The following is a 21,070-nucleotide window of genomic DNA, read 5'->3' as shown; positions in this document are numbered from 1 at the left end:
CCGGGGGGGCTCTGCGCGTGGCTCTGGAAAATCGGTGCCTGTCTGGGGCACCTTGTAAGGGGCTGAGCTCTTCACCCTGAGCACCAGCAGAGCCCACGGTGTTCAGGAGGTGTTCAAGCTCGTACTAATCACGCTGCAGGGACTGTTGTTGAGATATGCATTACAGTGATAATTCTGCAAATTCCAGAGCATTAGTGTTATTAAAGTGTCAGGCTGATATCTTCCTCGGCATTAAAACTCTTAATGCACTTTATCCTTTCAAACTTACGGCGCTCCAAGGTAAAGCATGAGAAAAAGTGGTTGCAGAGCAGAGGATTAACAAGGAAGAAAACAGGGGATGCCCTGATGCAAGGCTGTCGCGTGGATTGCTTCCTGTAACACTCGTGCCTTTCAGGCAGGTTAAACTCCAGCAGGACCCGTCCGCCTCTGCACCAGAGGTCTTGAGACCTCGAGTCGCCCACGGGGAGTTTGCAGCAGCGCCGAGCTTTTAATGGTGTGGGGAGGAGCTGATTTGTTCCACGTGGCCCCCAGCCCCCAGTGTGCATGCCCCACAGCCACGAGGCAGGAGGAAAGCTTTCCCCTTCTGCTCCTATCCGGGTGGTATCTGCAGAAAGCCATCCCGGCACCCCATCCCTTCCTCCCCATTATTTTATTGCCTTGCCAGCAGCCCACCTGCAAGCACCCTTTGCTGCACGCCCTGAGCACGGGCACGTACCCAGCTCGCTGCTGTCCTGCAGCGGGGGCTCCTCCAAGACCCCGCGGGCTGCCCGCGGAGAGGGCTCCGGTCCCCAGGCAGTGAGCGAGGCGGAGGGAGCCGCTCGTTTTTCATCGCGGCGATAAAAAATCTAATGCAATCATCAAAAAATAAAGATGCATTTTTCATGTCTGCACCATTAGGAGCGTCTCTTGCTGCTGCTCTCTCTTCCCTCCTACCCCCAAATTACTGAGGCCTCAGCAGTGTTTAAATCTCATGGAAATTTACTTCTGGATGCCAGCGAAGGGGTGGGAGTTTGAGTAATCTCTGGGGCCGTAAAATTCCAGAAGTGTTGTGTTCCCTTAATAAAAACATTTTTTATTTGGAAACATAAATGTTATTTTTCCAAGAGCATCATCCTGAATGGGGCTATTCTTCCTTGTCCTTCGGCTTAAGGTATTGCAACTCTTGGGAGACGTTCTCCTGGTTTAGCAGCCATAACCTTACATTTATTACGCATGTGGCCGCAGCAGCCCCCTCAGATAATTTTGTTTAGGACTGTGAAATTTGCCTTCAAACCTGAAATTGAATCCATTCTCTGCTTTCAGCAGTGTGATGGGTTTCTGCGTGTCTCTCTTTCCCAAGGATGTTTGCCGTTATTGATGCTGAGTGTGGCTATTTATCACAGACAATGCAGAACAAAGAAGAATTTATTAATAAGTCTCCCGTTCCCATATGCGTTCCCGAGGAACCTGAAGCATGCTATTTTCTCCTTGCCCCATTTATATCTACATGGTTTTGCTCCTGTCCAGTCAGATTAAATGCTCGCTGAGAAAAGGGGCAACTCACGGCGTGCGCCCTGCTTGCCTCGGGTGCATTCGGAGTCCCCCGGGGCTGGCACCAAGGTGCAACCCGGATGAGGACCAGTGTCCGCAAGGTGTCCCCAAGGTGTCCCCGAGGTGTCACTTTGCTCTGCTCCTCCGATTGTGGCCTGTGACCAGGAGGAACGTGGAGCTTGTGGGTCCTGGGGCAGTGCCACCGGGGTCGGTGGCAGGGCTGGGGCAGCGGTGGCACCCCTGGGTCCTGGCCGAGCATCACTGGCCTGAGGACACCAGGACTCCTGCTGGGCCTAAGAAAAGGGTGCCCAGGGAAGTGGTTTGATGGTTTGGGTTGCTTTGGCTTTGTTTTTTTCCTTTTGCCTACTTACGCACTAATTAAAGGTCAGTCTGAGTTTGCATGCAGCATTTTCATGTCCAGCCCCAGGCTGCTGCGTGCCCAGGTGCTCGCTTCCCCTGGCTGCAGCAGCCACTGCGGGGTTTGGGGCATCTGCAGCCCTCTGTGGAAACCCAGCACCCTGCCACCGCTGCCTGCCGCTGGTGGGAAGCAGCCCCCCTCCTGCCGCTCCCGCTCCCCAGCCCCACAAGCCGTGTGTTAGGCATTTATAGGTTTTTCTCCATGGATACATACGCGGGCACGTTGGTAAAAATACACAGGCGCACGAGTATATTTATCTGTGGTGCAGCGAAACCCGTGCAGCCTCCGAGCTGATTCCCCAGGGTGAGACGCCACCTCCCTCCCAGCGCTTTCAAAGGGGAGCTGTGCTGATAATTAGTGCAAATATTTTGAATACAGAACTCATCACAGGCCTTTGTCATGGTGACAGGCGGTGACCTGAGACGCATTTCTCCTTCCGTAATGTACCCGGAATATGTAATTAAGAGGTGACTAAAAGATCCTTTACCAGGCTTTGTTTGCTGATGCGGCAGGCTGTTAGGAAACGCTGCCCCCTCCTTCGGTGGCTCCCAAAGTTCCCCGTGGCAAGCGAGGGGATCGATGCTTGCTCCGCTCTCCCGGTTCCTCCAAGGCTTGGCCCTGGTGTCTGCAGTGCCCGGGAGAAGGTGGACACTTGGTGGGGTGCTGGAAGGGAGCAGCAAGGGGAGCTGAGCAGTGCCTTCAGCCCAAAATTCATCGCCGGGCGGCTGAGTGCAGGCTTTGGCACCATGGGATGAGCAGCTGGGGGTGCCTTAAGGAAATAAGTGTGAAATTCCAGGCAGGGGAGGCAGAGAGGTGCACAGATCCCGGTGATGCCTTCCAAGAGGTGCAGCATCGTGGGCATGCGGGCGCCAGCAGACGCGGCCGGTCGCTGCCCGGCTGCGGTAAATGCGCTGTGACAGCACCTGAGCGAGGCTACGTGCGGAACAGATGTCTTGGAGCAGGGGCTGGGGCTGGAGCACGTTGTGATTTCATCAATTATATATCGCTTCCCTTGCCGTTAGCAGGCACTCGGAAGCGGGGCTGTTAAAGGAGACATCAGCAGATCGGGGAACAAAACGGGAACTTGGGGCAGAAAGCCCCAGGTTCAGGCTCGGTCCTGTCCCTGCAGGCTGTGCCGCGCTCCTCACCCTGTCCTGAACGTCCCTTCCCATTGCGTGGTGCTGGCACCAGGACAGGGCACGGCTCCTCCTTCCCCTCCTGCTCCCCGAGACCTCGGGGTCGCATCCTGCTCCTCTGGCCATGCCAAACCCTGCCCAGCTCCGTCCCGGCTTCCCCAGCGCCTTTCCCTGCCTGTCCCCATGGGGCTGGTGCTCGTGGTGCCTGCAGGAGCCCGGCAGCCCCGGCACTGCTGGCACAGGCGGGTTTCTGCCCTGCTATTTACTTGTTTGTTTGTTTAATTGTTGGAGCGGGCTCCTTTTACCTGGCAATCCCGATTCATTAAAGGAGACGCAGGGCTTTTATTATGACTGTAGAGTGTCGTCTAGTGTTTCCACTGAACGTATAATTTGCCATGTATGAAAACCATTTCCAGAATTAATTTACCTACTGCAAACAGTTTGTATTAATGAAAATGCATTTTTCATGTGGGTTTGCTGGAAAAGCTGGCTGGAGCTCAAGAGCTCACTTTATCCATCCGGCGTGAGTAGGAGATGGAATTTGTTTAAAAATTAAATAAATAACACACCCACCCCCCATTTTTAATACAATATGGCCCAGCAATAATCTCTGAGGCAGACTGCAAGGGCTGCGGAAAGCTCCATCTGTGGCATTTTAATATGCAGCATTGTCTCCCTTTTTAATATACCCCCTTTCCCAGGCTCGTGTTTGTGTAACTGAGACGTGAGATGCTGTCATCCTCCCAGGTCACATTTTGATGCTCGAAATTAACAGAAGTGGAGATGGATGCAGCCGTGGAGCCCTTCCCATATTAACACGCATATTTTAGAATAATTGATGCTGAATTCATTTTGCAGCCTGCTTTCTCCCCAGCCTTTCCCCCACCCCCTCTCTCGTGCACGCATGTAAAAAATCCGGTTATCTGCCCAGATGGCAGCTGGGCGCTCGCATCCCAGCGGGGCCGTGCGCGTCCAGAGGGGCAGGAGCAGGGCTGGGGCTGGACATGGACCATGGCACAGCCCTCGTGCATCAGGATCCGTCCCTGGGCACCGTCCCCTTCTGGTCCCACTGGGTTCGGGCTGTGCCCAGCACCTCCTGGCGTGGCCACACATCTCCAATGGCCAGAAATGGAATCTGGGTGCAGGCAGGGCCAGGGATGGTTTTTTGGTGTAATTCTTGCCCCCACCGAGTTGTGTAACTCTGCAGAAGTGCCTTCATCAAAGCGCCGCCTGCAAACTTCCAAGCAGCACAGGGAAGGTGGAAGGAGGCTGTCTCAGATAAAAAATGAGGAGAACTAAATAATATTTTGAGACTTGGCCACTTTGAAAATTCATTCTTGTTTTGGGATCATCTTCAGTTATTGCATGCTAAAAAAAAAAAAAAAAAAAAAAAAAGCTCTTTTATATAACTAACTGAAAAGTAATACGTGGTAGTTTGTTTTTTTTTTTTTTTTTTTTTTTCTTGTAAGAGAAGGAAGGAGAACATTTGGAAAGCACTGGGAAATTTTCTCCCAAAGCACCGAGGGATGCTCAGCATCCCCGCTCCGGGCCTGCAGAGCAAGGAGCTGAGCCTGCAAATACCCCCCTGGGGCTCAGTGGACATCTCATGTGCTTACAGCTAAGCCCGGGCTGAAGCAGGGGCAGCCCGGTGCCCGTGGGTGGCGGTGGGTGGCCGGCCACCCCTGCCAGGAGCGGGCAGAGCCCCTCGTGGACGTGTCCCGGCTCTGCCTCTGTGGGCGCGCGGCTCTTTGGAAACCTGCTGGCTCTCTCCCCTGTTGCTCACGTGTGAAAATTGCAGCTAACTAATTGAGGGCCACGGCTAAGCAAACGTATCACCTGCCAATCTGCACTTGTATTATTACAGCCTAACCTCATGCGTTATGTTTATCTCATTCCAGGACTGCCGTCAGCAAAGCCACTCTAGGCATAAACTTAATTATATCTCCTCGGGTAGCAGCAGGGTAGTGATTTATTGCTGGCTTTTGTTTCCTTCCTCACCTCACCTATATGTGATTATGCTGCGTGCAGGGGAGGTGGCGCTCCAGACGAGTGCTCCCGTTCCCCTCCACGGAGGCACCGCTGCTTGGTTCCAGCTCTGCTGGAGGCGCAGACCCCTCCTGGGTGCCGGGACACACGTGGGGACCACCAGGGGCCGAGGAGGTGACACCCGATGGGGTCTGGGGCTGGCTCCTCAGGGGTGCGAAGAGGTTGGGGAAGTCAGGATGTCACCCTCCTGGTTCCCTTTCCCCACACAGCCCGCCAAGGGGAGAGGCTAGGTGCTTTAATTATTCTCACCCTCTTGAAACGCCGTGGTAATTAGCAGTGCTGCGGAGAGCAAGGACTGGCTGGGCTCACTGAGGAGGCGAGGGCTCCTCGCTGCTTTCTGTGGAGCTGCCCTGTGCCTGTGCCATGAGGCTGGGACAGGGATGCTCGGGGTGCAGGCTTGAGCAGGCAGCAGGGCACCTTCCTCTGCTGTGACCCATCCTGTGCCAGCCACCCGTGTCCAACAGGGGCCACCACACCGCGCTGTGGGCAGCACCCCGCTGGTAACAGCTCTCGCCCCACGGGCTGCAGGTTGGGGCTTCAGGCACTGCCCGGCACTGGGCACCAGCTGAATACGGGCTGCTCTGTGGTGCATGGTGCTTTTGGACACACCAGCAGCACGGCTGTCGGGGACACGTCTGCTCCGAGAGGCTGTGTGCAAAGCAGAGCGCTGCAGTAACGCAGCCGGCGCATCTCTTGGTTTGGTTCTGAGCACATCGCTGATTATTTTTCCCCTCATTATTCACCTGGCGGAGCAGCAGGTTGAGTAATTAGTGAATGCGCATGAACTTTGCAGTGTTTTTATGAATAAAATGTTTGTGAATCGGCTGGGTATTGGCTCCGCTCGTGCAGCCGTTACAGCGTGGCGGGGAGGAGCATCGCCAACCCGCGCCCTTCTGGGAGAGCTCGGAGCAGTGAGCGCAGCTTTGTGCAGCAAAACCCTGCTCGCCCTGCCTGGTACAGGCACAGCTCTCTGCTCTGCTGGCTGTGCAAACCCGGCTCACATCGAAATCCTTGCTGCTTTCGGATTAGGAGCCTCTGTGCACGGCTTTACAGCGCTGCTGCACTTCCTCCCCTGTGCTCCCCAAATGGAAGCGCTGCCCTTTGCCCATCCCCGCAGAAGGGCTTTGGAGGCATGTATACGAGGCAGCAGCTGCTGGGGACGGTGGCCAGCTAGGCTTGAATAGCAGCTGAAAGGGATGAATAATTTGTATGCCAACACTTCTGACAGGCTTTTTGGATGCTGCGTCTGGCTGCAGCGCCGCAGGGGCAGCAGAACCTGGGCAGGGGCTGGGGGAAGCGAGGTGGGCAGCAGGGGTCTTGTTTGGGGGTGGCCTCTCACCGAGGCCTTTAGGGCTGTGTGTCCCGCTGTCTATGGCCTGTGGAGCAGGACACGAGGTCCCTTGGCATCTCTGTGCTCCTGGGTCATCGTGGCTGCGGTGGCTCCCTGGCTTTGGTGCCCCCTTTCCCGTGGCAGCCGGCGCGGGCAAGGGCAGCCACAGCTGCTGAGGTCAGTGCTGAGGCCTCGGGCTCTTCTGGCATGGGAAATGCTGTAGAGGCAGCGCTGAACCATGCAGAGCAGGAGGGAGCCTCGGGCAGGAGGCCAGCGGCCGAGGAGGTGTCCCCCTGGGCCAGCGGTGACAGCAGCTGCGCTGTCCTCCCATCCCTTGCCCCGAGGGATGCTCCGAGCTGGCACGGCTGGGGGGTGAGCATCACCCCGGCACCCTTCTGATCTGCCCCAAAGGGCTGGTGGCATCCTGAGCGAGGGAGCAGAGTCCCACAGCCGGATTCCCACATCTCGTGGAGGTGCTGGCCGCCCTGCCCTCCTGCCCGGGGTGCTCAGAAGGCAGATGGAAGCAGAGCATCTAAAAACCCCAGCTCATTTAAAGACTCCATGCAGAGTCCGCTAGCCCTCCCGGTAAGCTGCCCCAGCATTTCATTACTTGTTGCTAGGAAATTGCATCTTATTTCAAGGTTGGATTTGCCTAACTTCAGCTTCAGGCCCAGGGTGCAGCCGTGAGGCTGGAGGGAAGGCGCTGGACATCTCTTGGTGTCCCGGGCCCGTGCGGTGACCAAGTCACCCCTCGCAGATGGACTCAGGCGACCGTGCTGCATCCCCCGGGATCTGAGTAACGCCTCCAGCCCTGAGTCATTCCTGTGATCCCGCTTGGAGCTGTCTGCGGTGTTTCCCCAACATCCTGGAAGCACAAACTGTTACCTCACCTCCAGCTGTCCTGCCCCCGTCACTGCTTGCTGCAAGTCTGCTACCTGGCAAAATTTGCCAGCGAGGATTTCCGAGGGTTGGATCTCCAGGTGCTTGGTGCAGCAGCACTGGGCTGAGACCAGGCAGGCATTTTGCCACTTACCAACCCAGGCTGAGTCCTGGGGAGGCAAAATCCAGGCGCACAGTGAGCCCTGGCACCCTGCTGCTCCCCATTTCTCAATCTCCCTCCTCCTGGGGCCTGGGCAGGAGCCGTCCCCAGCGGGCGATGCTGGCGGTGCTCGGAGAAGAGGGTCCCCACGTGCCGAGAGGGGTAAGCGGCCCTCGAGCGCCGCGGTGCTTGTTGCCCTGCTGAAGGAGGCAGGGCAGCGCTGAGTGTGCTTCTCCGTGGAAGCTGCTGCCTTGTGACAAGCGCTAAATATGCTGACAATGACAGTAATCAGCTGGCCTTGGTACTGCGCTCTCAGCCTTGTTCACCGGGAAAGAGATCTCTTCAGCGGGATTACGGCTCGGGTGGGACTTACTCGTGCCGCCCTGGTTTGTGTGCCCAGCCCCTCTGCTCCTGCTCAGTGCCATGGAGTGAGCACCTTGGGTCAGGCTGGTGCTCTCAGCGTGGCTGTAATTTATGGTCCAGGTGCCAAAGCCCTGCACGAGCTCTGCCAGATGCACCCGGGCGTTGTTTGGCCGGGCGGGCCGGCCAGCTGGGCGAGCTGCAGGGGATTTAAGAGGGCCCCCGCCGCTGCTTTTGCTCTTGGACTTGTAACTAGGTCAACACACATTTGCCTTGTCTTAATAATTATTGATAAGATGTGGCTGATCGTGCGCCGTGCAGGAGCAGGGCTCCTCCTCCCAGCCACACTGCTCTCGCTGGAGTCCCCGCGTAGGGAACCGCTGCTTCTTTATTTAATTTGTGCCTTATCTCTGCGGCAGGGAGCAGCACGGGTGCAGCCAGCGTGTTGCTTCCCCTGCTGAACGCTCACAGCTCCCCGGCCGCTCTCTGAACCTTTCCAACCCTAAAACGTGGGTGAACGGAGGAGGGCTCGTGGCAAACCACAGGCGGTTTTGTGGCCGTGAAGACATTTCTCCCTTCCCTTCCCCTTCAAAAGAGATGGCTCAATTCACCCGTGCCAGGCACTTCGATCTGCAGGCTCGTTACCAGCAGTGAGCCGCGGTGCTCAGGGAGCAGAGGGGAGGCACACACAGCCGATGCCTCTCCTCGCCCTGCCACAATCACCCATGGCCTCAGGCAGGTGGGAAAGGCAGGACGGGGGGAGCTGCCTCGGACACACCGCTTCCAGAGGTGGGGACAGAGCAAAAAGGATCTGGAGCATGACACAAGCTGGGCAGGGTGACTGCGTGCCGCCTGTGGCATGGGAAGATGGGGTCTGCCCGTGCTGGTGCCTGGGGGAGGGCACTGATCTGCAGACATCTGCCTGCCCAAGCACTGGATTTTGCAGATCCAGAACTCAGACTAAGTGTTTTGGGAGCATGCTCATTGGTATGGGCTCGCATCCGTGCTTTCTTAATAAAAAATATGCGCACCGACTCTTTGTGCAAGGGGGAATGCAAAGAATAAATGTAACTGCTCTCCGAGCCATTCAGACTTCACAGGCAAAGAGGATGTTATGTCCTGGGGATTTTTTTTTCTGCTGCTTTTCCAGTGCTAATGAGCAGGGAGGAAGTTCTGCGCTTTGTTCGAGTTGACTTTGCTTGTTTTTTCCCCCTGTTGAGCAGTAGGGAGGGATGGAGGGGGATGCGCCACGCTGGCCTGTGTCTGTGCCTGGACACACAGGACAGTGGCACAGCAGCAGCACAGGGTCATTCGACTTTAATCCTGCACGTTAGAGGCTTTTGGCTTTCCTCGTCAGATCAAAAGGTGGTCTTGGCTTTAGCAGGCTTCATTTCAGCCCCGTACAATGCAGCAATTTGCAGGGCTCTTGCACATTTCCATTTTGTAGTGAGAGCTCCCTGGCCTCCACGCTTCCCTGTGCAAGTCCTAGGAAACTTCTCACTCCATTTTCTGTGAAGTCAGAGCATCCCCAGCATAAACATTTTGGGCTTTGACAAGCAGTTGCTCCCCTTGGGCTCCATAGGTTGGTCCCATTTTCCTCCCTCTTGCTGCATCTCATGCACATGGCTCTCCTCCTGGCTGCTCCTGAAGGGGAGGGCTGAGTTTTGCTGCAAAACTTCCTCCCCTGCTCCCCCTCTCAGGTTCTGTCTGTCCCTGTGAGAAGCATGGCAAGCATCTCCGAGTGAGAGCCCTGCTTATGCACGTAAACAGAGTGGGAGGATGCTGCTGCAGATGCCCGAGATGACGACAGACTTGTGCTAGCGAGAGGCAACCGAGCGCTGCATTCACCTTCCCTGGCACGCTCATCTGCTCCTCACCCTCATGCTTTGTGGCACCTTTCATCCCAAGGGATGCTGGCGTGCTTTGAATCGGGACGAGCACACGTGAGGTTTCAGCTCTGACCTTTGTCACAACCCAAATGCAGGCGCCTCCGAGGCGGGGGGACGGTGCCATCACCGCACGGCCCCGATGGTGCTTGGAGGTGGCACAGGACCGAGGTGGATGGCCTGGTCTGCATCCACAGAGACCTGCTGGAGGAGGCCGTGGCAAGGCATCTGCCTTCGCTGGTGCCCTCGTGGGACACCCAGTGCCTGCAGACAGCAGGGCTTGCACTGGTGGGGGTGCACCGCTCGCCGTCCTTGCGCCCACCGCCCCGACTTCAGCGCCCGCCTGCAGCTGCTTTGGCAAGCCCTCATCATAATGCAGCATGAATTTCATTAGCTCATTTGTTTCTGGCTCTCCGAGCCTGGAGATAATTTAATCCAGAAGTGGCTTACAACGCGGAGTGAGGTTGTAGTCTGCAAAGCTTAATGACCCCCTCTGGCTGCCGTTCGCAAAGCCGAGCTCTGGGGGTGGCTGGCAACTCGGGGTCGGGGCTGACGGCTGGCGAGACCATGGGCTGCGCTCCGCTCGGAGCAGGACGCGTGCCTCTGCGCCCGTTTTGTCTTGTTAGGCAGATTTTGTAGCGTGCAATAACAGCTGGAGCTGCACCGCCAGGCTCGCTGGAGCCGCTGGGGCTGGGGCTGGAGGTGAGGTCAGGGGGAGACGGCTCCGTTCACACGCGCGTTTTGTGTTTCCTGCCTCTCACCAAGGCAAGGTTTACTTTGCAAGCTGCAAAAAATCATTACATATGCTGCTAGTGGCCTGGTTAATTAAGATACACAGTTCTCCGGGTAGGAAAAGCCGACCTATATTTACTGTATGTAGGAAGACATCTGTCAGCTCGAAGCGCGAGATATCCCAGCGCAGGTTTGTCCTGCTTTTTGCAGGCTCTGAATTGCAACTGTTTTAAGCTCTGATGCAGACCAAGTTAATTTTAAGATGACTGTTACTATTCTCAACATAAGGAAGGGCATATTTAGACTCTCAGTACTCAAGAAGGCAAAACCCCCTGCATGTTTCTAGTAATTTTTCCCTAACAGTTTGCACAAAAACAACAACAACAAATCCTATTTGGTTTCTGCAATAGAATATGTTCGAGGGTGATCGTAAAATAGATTATTTTTAAATCTGCAGATGGTTTCCACATATTCCTCCTCAGCTCACTGCAGCTTTCCACCTCAGTAAACCGGTTTGTAATTTAGCCGAGGGCTGTGGAGCAAGCGTTCTGTCGTCTTGTTTTTCTTGTTCCCGTTCCTTATCCCCCCCGCCCCCCCTTTTCTGTTCCCTTTTTTCTCTTTTATTTCCCCTTGGTTTTCCTCCGCTAGGAGCTGGCAGTGCAGCTGGGTGTGCGGGGTGCTGCGGGTTTGCGGGATGTCCCAGCGGGGCTCCCACTGGGAAGGGGCCGGGGCTGAGCCGTGCTGGGACCCCGCTGCTCCCAAGCGGCCCTAAACCCACGGGATTTATGGGGAGGGATCCCAGCACGGTGGGCACGTCCTGCAGCACAGCCCCTCCATCTGGCCTCGCTCTCGGGGTGCTCCGGGCTCTGCTGCTCCTCGCTCAGCCGACGCGGACATCTCGCCGCTGCTGCACGGCCCTAAGTAAGATAATGAGAGGAAGATTGCACTCGGCCCCGTGATTGCAGTTATACCCCCCCCATCCTCAGAAAACAAAAAAGAAAAAAAAGAAAAAAAAAAAACACGCAGTTTTTTTATTTCTTTGTTCTTTCATGGTTCGGCGTTATAATTATTGAGATTTCACTGCAGGGCAAAATGATCATTTGACAATGTAAGTGGGGAAAATAATTCCGGTGTTATCCAGCAGCCTGACTCGTATTATAATCATGGTGAAACTCCTGCAGACTTCAGTGGGGGGAACAAATTTCCTCCTATGCAGGTATTTGTCTTTTTAAGATTTCTCCCAATTTGATTGCAAATGTTAGGATTTTTTCCCTCCTTTATTTTTAATAACCCGAGGCTGTCGATGGATTGGAAAGGACCGAGGTACCTGTTGTTTTGCCCATTGTTTTCATTAGGCGTTTTACATTTCTGTCATTCTCTGCAATCATGATGGATTTTTGTGCGCAAATACCTTGGTTAGAGCTATTCAAAACTGTTTGTATAGCAACGTCTACAACAGCAACAAAACCCAATTAAAAAATCAGGGCAAATTTGATGAAAAAAAAAAAAACTACAAATTGGGGGAAAATCACCGCTGGCTCTGTGCTGCAGCTTTCTGTTGGCAGCTGATGGCAGGCAGGGTGGGCTGGTGGCAGACGGGCTCTGCCCGGGGGTGGCCAGGGCTGTGGTTTTTGTCCCTTTGTGCCAAGGCACCTTGTGCTGGGGGGGCTGGGGGCCGTGCAGGAGCTCCCGAGGTCACACGTGTCCTTCACAGAGGGTGCCCAGCCCTGCACGGAGCAGCTCCAGGGCACCTCAGCAACCTCCTCTGTGTGATTGAGGGGGTCAGCACTGACCTGGCACCAGATTTTGCAATATTTTCCTCCTTTATTTATTTAAGAGCCTGGGAACACGCTGGTGCACACAGAGGGAGGCAGCCCAGCACGTGCCGGGCCAGTGGTGATGGAGAGGGCTCCAGGTGGGCAGGGGCTGCAGTCCCCTCTGCAAAGGGCTCTCCGTTGTCCTCCGTCACCCTGGGGCTGATGAAAATGAGCTGACAGAGGCAGAGGCAGCATTAGCCTAATTATGGCCATAAACGATACCTCGGCGGTGGATTTTCCTTTCTTAGCGACTTCCTGTTTTCCTCTTTGAGATGCAAATTTTTGCACAGTCCTCGATCCAGATTCTCTTCTCATTAGCATGAAATTTGACTAGTTCCATGATTTTTTAAATAGCAAATTAAAAAAAAAAAAAAAAAAGGAAGAAGAAGAAGAAGAAATCGACGCTGCACACAAAGTTCCAGCAAAGCCCCGGCTCTCAGGGGCAAAACCAGAGGGGCTGGTGGGGAACATGCCCGGGGGGGCTGCGAGGTTTGGGGAACAGGGGAGCCCGGTCGGCGGTGGCAGTTTGCCATGGCAGGCTGCTCTGCTCTGCTCTCGCACAGCTGAAGGGGAGGAAGCTGTCGGCGGAGCAGTGGGCAGGGGGGGGCCGAGCTCCCCAGCCCCTCCGGGGAGCCCCCGGCCACGCAGGAGCCCCCGCTGCCTCCCCCTGCCAGTGCCGACACGGGTGCACGTCGTGGGCTGAAGCCTTTCATTTCTCTTCCTCCCGGAGAACGAGGCTCCTCGTAATAGGAGGTTAAAAAAAATTACACTAGAAAAATCATTTTTTGCAATGAGTGTTATCTCTATGGATTTTTATTTTTTTTTATGCCTGCCATAATCTCTACCCACTGCAGCTGAGCGCTGGGAGAGGACTCGTAATATATCTGAAAGCAGACGGCACTATTTTGCGGTAAATGTCATTCTAGTAATATTTAGCTGTCCTTGGAAATGAAAATACAATTTTTGCTGAAGTGACGCCGGTGCCGCGGAGCCGTGGCATGCCGGGCTGGGGGGGCTTTTCGCCTCCCCGTGCCCCCGGTGCCCCCCCAGGGGTTGCCCTTTGGCTCAGCGCTGCTTTTCCTCCCCGGCCCCCTGCTCCCCGGCCGCCCTTCCCCTCCGCTTTCTGCCACATAATGAGTTTGATAAGAAATTGTCTCGTTAACAGGATTAGCCATGGAAATCTCGAGTCCCCTCCTATTCATTTTGTAATGCTCTTCATCCCGTTGGGTAATTTTCTGCCGGCATTAGGCGTCTCCGGACCACCTCGGGAGCTGGATTCCTCCTCGTTCCTCGACAGCGCCGGCTGCTGTGCCTGAGCCCCCCGTGCCCTCCCGGGGATTTCTCTCTGCTCCTTTGGTTTAGCGCGGCTGTTTCCTTTCCAAAATAACTTCCACAACCACTACAACCAGCCCCAAACGCTCTTGGTTTCGTTGCCCATATCCAGCTCCTATTTTAGCAGCCACACTTCCACAACAAACTCATCAGCATCCTAAAACCCGTGGGGGCGAGTTCTGCCCTCCTTTACACCCCCGTGGATCCCCTTTTGTAGGCAGCAGAATTCTGGATTGACTCCTACGAAAACGAGTTCCAAGACTGGCCCTTTGGTAAATAATTACTCTTGATTTAATAACTCCTACCAGCCCTGCAGGATACGCTGCTTCCAAGGGAGTTAATAGAAAGAGATCTTTCTTAACATCTGTTTTCCCAAGTTTGCTGACTGCTAAGCCCGTATCTGGGAAGTTGCATCCAGATAGCAGCTCGTTAGATCCACGACGGCCGCACACTGCCAGCAGATAAACTGGAGCAGGAAAATGTCTGAGGCAACTGAGCACTGGAAGTAATATATGCATGAAACATTAAAGTGGCAGCACCATTTTTCATTGCCTCGTGTTAAATGAAATTAACGTTTCTGCAGACGATTTCCTTAAGCATCTTCCAGGGTCGTGTTTGCAGCTTTGCCATTTTAAAAGGCTCCCCGTGCACAAAACCGAAACTTCTCCGTGTGCCGTCGTTGCCCAAAGAGAGAGGAGCACAGGAAGCGAACCCACTGCACTAATAAAGTGACGTAGGTGCTGATTGCTGTTTGGCCTGTAGGATTTCGGGAAATAATAGGTGATTTGTGGCAGGGAGACCAGGGCCACTGTGTGGGGGAGCTCTAACAAAGTGATTCTCACCTGGCAGCTTCCTCGTGACCTGAGTAATTTATTCACCGGCTTCTGCTCCCCCCGATCCGGGTGTCCACGCACAGATTAACTTCCTCTGCCTCGCCTGAGATGATTCGCCATGCTGCAGGTGATTAATTTGTGCAGATTGCATCCGAGCAGCTGGTGGCCGTCATTAGCGCTGGCCGCGGTGGGCTGGGGCAGCGGTGCCAGCTCCAGGCGTGCAGTTCCCGTGGTGCCTGCTGCCACCAGGCTGGGGGAGCTGCTGCCGGCTGCCTCCCACACCCCACGTTTGGGGTGTCCCAAAACTCTGCCCCGAACCTTGGTCGGCAGGGAGTGGAGGGGCTGGGTGCTCCAAGGTGCTGGCAGAGGGTGCCCACGGTGCCACTGCTGCAGGACGAGGGCGCGGGCACCGTGGGGTACCCGTGCAGGAGGTGATAAATGTCTTCTGCCAGCTGGAGGCTGTGCGTGCCTCCTCTTTCCAGCTGGTGTTTGCAGAGGGTGTTCACGCACCGCTGCTCACCCAGCTCTGCCCCGGCCATAAATCCGGAGGTCAGAGCCTGGCATGAAGCTGGGGGAAAGCACGGCGTTCCCTTCTGGGTTTATTCCCCTGTCCCCTGCAGGCTGGGCTTCTGCAGGTAATTCTGTAAAGCATTAAGAGTTAATGCACCAGAAAATTATCTGCCGCTGAACTTCAGCTCTGGAGTGCACGGGGTGGGATTTCTCAGGGGATTTAGCCCCCAGAGGGCAGCCCCGGCCCCGTATCTTGGCCCCGGGTGCGCGGGCACTGGGCTCACCCCCGCCTGCGCCCGGGGGTGCGTGGGCACAGGGACGTGGCGCTGGGGCTGCCTGGCAGCTGCGTGACAGGGAGGTGACAATTACATCCGCTTCTCAACTGCTCCTGCTTTTTTCTTCTCTCCCTCTCTCTCTCTCTCTCTCTCTCCCCGTGCTTTTTTTTTTTTTTTTGTTTCATCTCTTCCTCTCAGGAAACCCATTTAAATGCAATTCCATTCTTAAAACATCTCCCTCATGCATGTCTAATGAATGTCAGGCAGACGCGCTGACAATGGGCCCAAGTAGGATCCAATCTCGCCGAGTGTCTACAAGTCATTTGGAAGAAACCCTGGGAGCGCGCCCAGTTTTATTACAGCGTAATTAGAAATAAAATCTTGTTGCAAGAGGAGAATGAGAGATGGGTGTTAATCCTGTAACGGGAGGAGATAGAGCCGTGCTTATAAAGGAGATTAAGGAGGGGAGGCGGAAAGCCTGTCATGACTCCCCAACTTTCATCCCTCCTTTGTGGATCTCCCCTCTCCGGCTCAGCAGCCCTGGTGAAAGGGGGGGGGGGGTGGTTTTGGGGTGCAGTTCCCTGCCGTGCCCCACAGCCACTGCCGTGATTCAGCGCTTCTGCCGCCGCCGCTGCTCCGGCACTGGGGGGGGGGAGGATGGAGCCTGGGAGCGGGCGTGGGAAGGGATGGGTGATATTTAGGTCTGCAGGGGGAGGGTCCTGCCAAAGCCTCCACCGCACGCACCGCATCTGGATGAGGCAGTGATGCAATCCAGCCTGCTGGGTTTTTATTTTTGGGAGCTTCGTGAAGGAGGCTGGTGCTTGGTGCCACGATGCGCTCCGGCTCCTGCGTGCCCGCAGCCCGCTGGCACCTCGGTGCTGCGCTGAGCACCACGCTGCTACCCGGCACCAGCCAGCAGGATGGGCAGGGCGCACGGCCCCTGCCACAGGGCTGGACTTTTCCATCAGGAAACCTTTCCCAAAAAGTGCCACCACCCTGCTGCCGGCCCCAGGACATGGCATGGCCAGGGTGCTGCAGGCGCAGGTACCGCAGCTTCCCCGAGACGGCGGTGTTTCTAGGGCAGGGTTTTCTTGTTGCAGCGAAGCCCCGTTCCTCCTGGATCGAGGAGGAGGAGAAAGAAGCCAGGGAGCCCTTTGGTACAAAGCGTGACCCACTTACTCAGCTGGAGTCGGTTATTTTACAGATGCCCACGGAACTTCAAGGTGGAAATGTTCTGCTGGGTGCTCGGCTGCTCTGCGCCGCTCAGCTTTGCATGGCTGTGTAGGAGAAATGTGTTTCCTTTGAAAGGGCTGGGGAGCCTGTGACTGCCTTACACGTCCCCTGGGATCCCGTGTGCAGGGAAACATGTAAATAAATCTGTCAGATATCGTGCAGCTCTTATTAAATTTGCATTGGGCTTGAGTCGCGGCTCCTATTTAACATCTCTGGGATGGATGGATGGATCTTTAATCTTCGCGCCTAATCCAGGCGCTCTCTGCTCCAGGCATTTGCTGTGGCGCCGAACCTGGGGTCAGGCAGCCGGGATGAAAGGGACCCGTGGTGCGTGGCCATGGCCCCGCTGCCTCCCAGAGCCATCAGTTTGGCTGCTGGAGCAGCCCCTTGCCATAAGACCGGGGGTCCCTCCTGGCTGGGTTTGGTGAGCCCAGGCTGCTTCTCCCCGCTCGAGTCCCGTGCTGGGCAAACGGCGCACGGGGAGAGCGGCCACAGCAGCCGGGGAAAACCACAGGCTTTGTACTTTGGGGCTTCCCTCTCTGTGGCTGTCCCCCAGGGAGGCATTTGTCACTTTAAACGTGGCCAGAAATAGCACCAAACATTTATTGAATTTGTCCAGGATGCCTTGGGTTGCATATGCTCCAAGTATGGCCAATTCATAAACGCTGGCACCTATTGATTCTCCCGCAGTTAAAATAGACTGGGTAAGGAAATATTGGCCCCAGAGTACTGAGGGGAAGTTATCTCATTAGTCTTATGAACTATAAAATGTGCTCTCTCCTGAAGCCCTGACCCCATTGTTTTTATAAATCTATATTGGATGGAGCAGTAACTGGTAACCTGCATCGACTGTAATTTTTCTCTTGAAATTGGAAGGCCCTTGGGACTGACGCTGAGGTTTCATGGCCACTACAGGCAGCTGGATGTGGAAGAGGTTTCCCGAGCAGAGAGCACGTGTGTACATGTGAGCACCTACAGCAGGAGACCCTCCTCATGTTCTCCATGCCTTCTCTGTGCTTTCCCCCTTGTTTCTCCCTTTGTGGGGGCAAGGTTTGGCTCCTGGGGGCTCCCAGCTGCCCTGCTCCTCTCTGAGTCCCAGCTCCCCAATTTTGGCACCCCAAAACTGGGGGGAGAGGGGAGTGGGAGGCTTGGAGAGGCATTGCCTCGGCAGCAGCAAAGTCTCCCTGCAAGAGTTATTAGAGGCACATCACTCCAGCCTGGCTGTGGACGTACTTAATCCTCTGCATCCCGTAAAGCTTCTCCTCCTCCTGGCAGGCAGAAAGATCTGATTTTATTCCGCGACCTTCGACGTTAATCTCGCAAGCTAACTGAGCCATAAGTCACTTCGGTGAGGTCTCCGTCAGAGCCGTTCACATCAATTATTGCCCCGCATCTTTCCCTTGAACCAGTGCAGCACTCCTCGGCCAAGTTATTTGTCCCTTGTTGGAAAAAAAAAAAAAAGAAAAAAAATAAGAAAATAGAAGCTGTGCTGTCAGGTTGTGTAGACCTTACGCTGAATGCCATGGCATGGCTTGCAAGGGGGCAGATGCCTGCTGTCACTGTGCGGCAGCAAGGCCGGCACTAAAACCTGCAGCTTTTCTGCCCGTCTGGAAGCTTTCAGCACACGGAGGCTGCGCAGGAGAGGAGCCCAGGGAGTGCCTTGCCCCATGCAGAGAGGTATCAGGGTGGGGGCTGGTGTGCCAGCTGCCTTCCTGCGGCTCTTCTGGGCTCCAAGCCTATGCTCACATTCTGGCTCAGAGGCCTGACTTTGGGCACAGGGTCTGTGGAAGCCAGCGAGTGCCAGGATCCTGGTGTGGTGCCCTAGGTGGGATCAGACAGGGCTGGTTTTATATTCGTGCTCAGCAATTCTCTCGTCCTCGTGTTCGTCTTCTTGCACATCTCTGCCCGGGAAGCTGCCCGAGGGCCCTGCTGCCCCTCGGCCTCGTTGCACGCCGCTCCTGCACGCCTTTGTTTCCGGAGCACGAGCGTGCCCGGGAGCGGGGCTGCAGTTGGGCATGCACAGAAGTGTCTGCGCCGGGGGGAGGCCAGCTGGGGCTGCGCAGCACTTTGCAAAATGCAGCAGCTGTTTCCATAGAAACTGGTCCCCCCCCCCCTTCTCAAATTCCAGTGCAGCCAATGCTCTTTGCTTACTGGTTTGATGGGAGATGAAAAATTAATGCCTGATTTGCATGTGGGTTCAGTCCTTGCAGGACTGCTCCCCCTCCACTTCTACTGAGGTTCGCATTAAAACCTTGCTGCCGCCGGTCGAGGGCGCAGGGCACGAGGCTGGCACCACCGTGTGCTTGTGTCCCGTTGCACCGTGGTGCAGTGTGCACGTTGCTGGCGTTGTGAGGAGGGAGATCTGTGTCTGCAGGTGGTGGCTGCAGAGCTCTGACCCCTCCAAGCCTTGTCCCGAGCTCACAGGATGCTGCTGGTGGTGTGGGGAGCATCGCGGGGCTGCTCCCTTTCCTTCCAGGGGCAATCTGCACGGGCTTTCCAGCCTCTGCCTTCTGTTAGCTATGGCTAGGCTCGTATCTTATTAAGGCTGCTATTTCTTCTCTGTTTAGAGTCCCTAATGCTCTCATATCAAACAATTAGAGTCAAATACATACATCTAGCTAAGCTGCAGCTGGAGTGGGGTAGTGCCAGCAGGGCTCAGGGCTGCCATCAGCTTGGCTTTTGCGGTGGATGTGCTCCAGTTCCGCGGTGAAGAGCCCTGTTTTGTGTTGATCTGTAGCCTGAAGTGCTGCTGCAGCGGGCAGGGAGAGGCTTCTGCCATCCTGCCAGGCGGCTCCACGAGGGTTTTCCTTTCATCCCCGTATTCCGCTTTCATTTTTCCTGCTGTTAGGGGCTTGACCATGGCACTGCCTACCACCTAAATCACGAATAACCAAGTACTTCAAAAAGGTGCTGGAAGAAAAAGCAGCTGTTTGTCGTCACCCATCGTGGTGCAGGATTTGAAGGAGCCGTTTGCAGCCATTGCTGACTTACAATCTAGGTTTAGAGGTTTCGACTCCAAACATTTGGCTCTGCTAATTACATTCTGCTTATCTGCACTCGCTGTGTTTCAGCAGGGGGTGGCTTGGCTGGCAACGTGGTGCAGCCGAACAGATGTACCACCCCATCCCAGCTGAGCTTCTGCCAGCTGAAAGGATCCCAGAGGTCCCACAGAAACTGGGATCAAAGGCTCGCTCTCACAGCTGGCGCTGGTAGGAGAGCAGGATGAAAGGTGTCTTCCAGGTGGGAAGGGGAGCGCGGACACCCAGAGCTTCTCCCTGGTACCTCCGCTTGCCCTGCTTCCCTCCTTGCTGCTCAATTGCGCCACGGTGCAGGCCTTTCTATTAATGTTAATTACTGTTGATATTCATGATGAATTATAGAGGTCAGGCCTGACAGGGAGGCTGGCTTCATAGGAGAGTGAACAACTCCTTTCCCCCTGTGCACACCAGCCCGAAAGCTGCTGGCCAGCACCGCGGGGTCCGTGCTGCACTACCTGGTGGCCTCGGCAATCTCCCCCTGGTGCTCAAATATCAACTCAAGCCCTTATTTGTTTTCACACGCTTCTAAGTAAGTTAAGCTAATTATTAACTCAGCAGGACGGATTCACTTTTAATTGCAGCGTTGCTATGCAGCACACGGAGATGGGTTTCGTGGTGTGTGCTCCCCTCTCCATCCGCAGCCGCGGAATCGCTGCGAGCCCACGGCCAGCCCGGGGCCGTGCCCGCTGCCCTCCTCGTGCTGCTGCGGGGCCCTGGTGGGGCTCGGATGTGGCCTTCGGGTGGGGACAAGGACACCCTGCCCCTGCCTTGGTGCCTGGGCAGCTGCGTGTGCTGCAGGATGAGTGCAGCCACCAGGCAGTGCCCAGGGATGTGCAGGCTGCTGTCACACCCCCGTGCTGATATTGCACACACGTGCTCAGTTGTGCACACCCCCATGGTGATGTTGCACATGCGTGGGATGCTGTTGCAGCCCGGCGGGCTGATACTGCACACTGGCGGGCTGCTGTTGCACACCCACGTGCTGATATTGCACACGCGTGGGCTCCTCTTGCAGGCACTGCTGCTCGCCCATTTTGGCCTGAAGTTGCCAGCTGGCCCCCAAATGTGATGGCAGAGACAGTCCCGGTGGGGAAGGACCGTGTTGTGCTCCTGGCCCCGAGCACGGGGGCTCTGCCTGCCTCAGGTGCTGGGTGCCTGGGAGGGGATGTGCGACACCAGGGCCACCTCGCTCACCCTTCCCCTCCCTTTCCTCTTTGTCTCTGCAGAAAATAGGTTTTTTATTACTTCTTACGGAGGTTTGTACATATCGGACGTGCAGAAGGAAGATGCCTTGTCCACCTACAGGTGTATCACCAAGCACAAGTACAGCGGGGAGACGCGCCAGAGCAACGGAGCCCGGCTCTCCGTGTCAGGTGAGCACGCAGTGCCAGCAGTGCTGCCGAGGCACCTGGTGACAGCTTCCAGCCTCATCTGCACCCCGCTCCCCATCTCCCCATCTCCCCATCATCTCCTGGGGGTGCAGGGGATGTTGCAGCATCCCCACCCCCCATCCTGGCAGCGGGAGGGTGCCGGGGGTTTGCGCAGGGGGTCCGTG

General features: G+C 55.7%; 1 protein-coding gene across 4 annotated transcripts in view; it reads left to right on the top strand.

Moving 5' to 3' along the window:
* The window catches only part of DSCAML1 (DS cell adhesion molecule like 1), a 98,296-nt gene that overhangs the window by 48,991 nt on the left and 28,235 nt on the right, over positions 1–21,070 (top strand). For all 4 annotated transcript variants that reach the window (XM_084495545.1, XM_084495544.1, XM_084495543.1 and 1 more), the window contains exon 4: positions 20,742–20,888. In XM_084495545.1, the coding sequence (XP_084351671.1) occupies positions 20,742–20,888 (147 nt within the window). The remainder of the gene's footprint in view (positions 1–20,741; positions 20,889–21,070) is intronic.

Source organism: Aythya ferina, assembly GCF_964211825.1.
Source record: "Aythya ferina genome assembly, chromosome: 22".
Classification (NCBI taxonomy): Eukaryota; Metazoa; Chordata; class Aves; order Anseriformes; family Anatidae; genus Aythya; species Aythya ferina.
The sequence above is the reverse complement of the archived record's forward strand: the minus strand, read 5'-3'. Positions and strand labels throughout refer to the sequence as shown.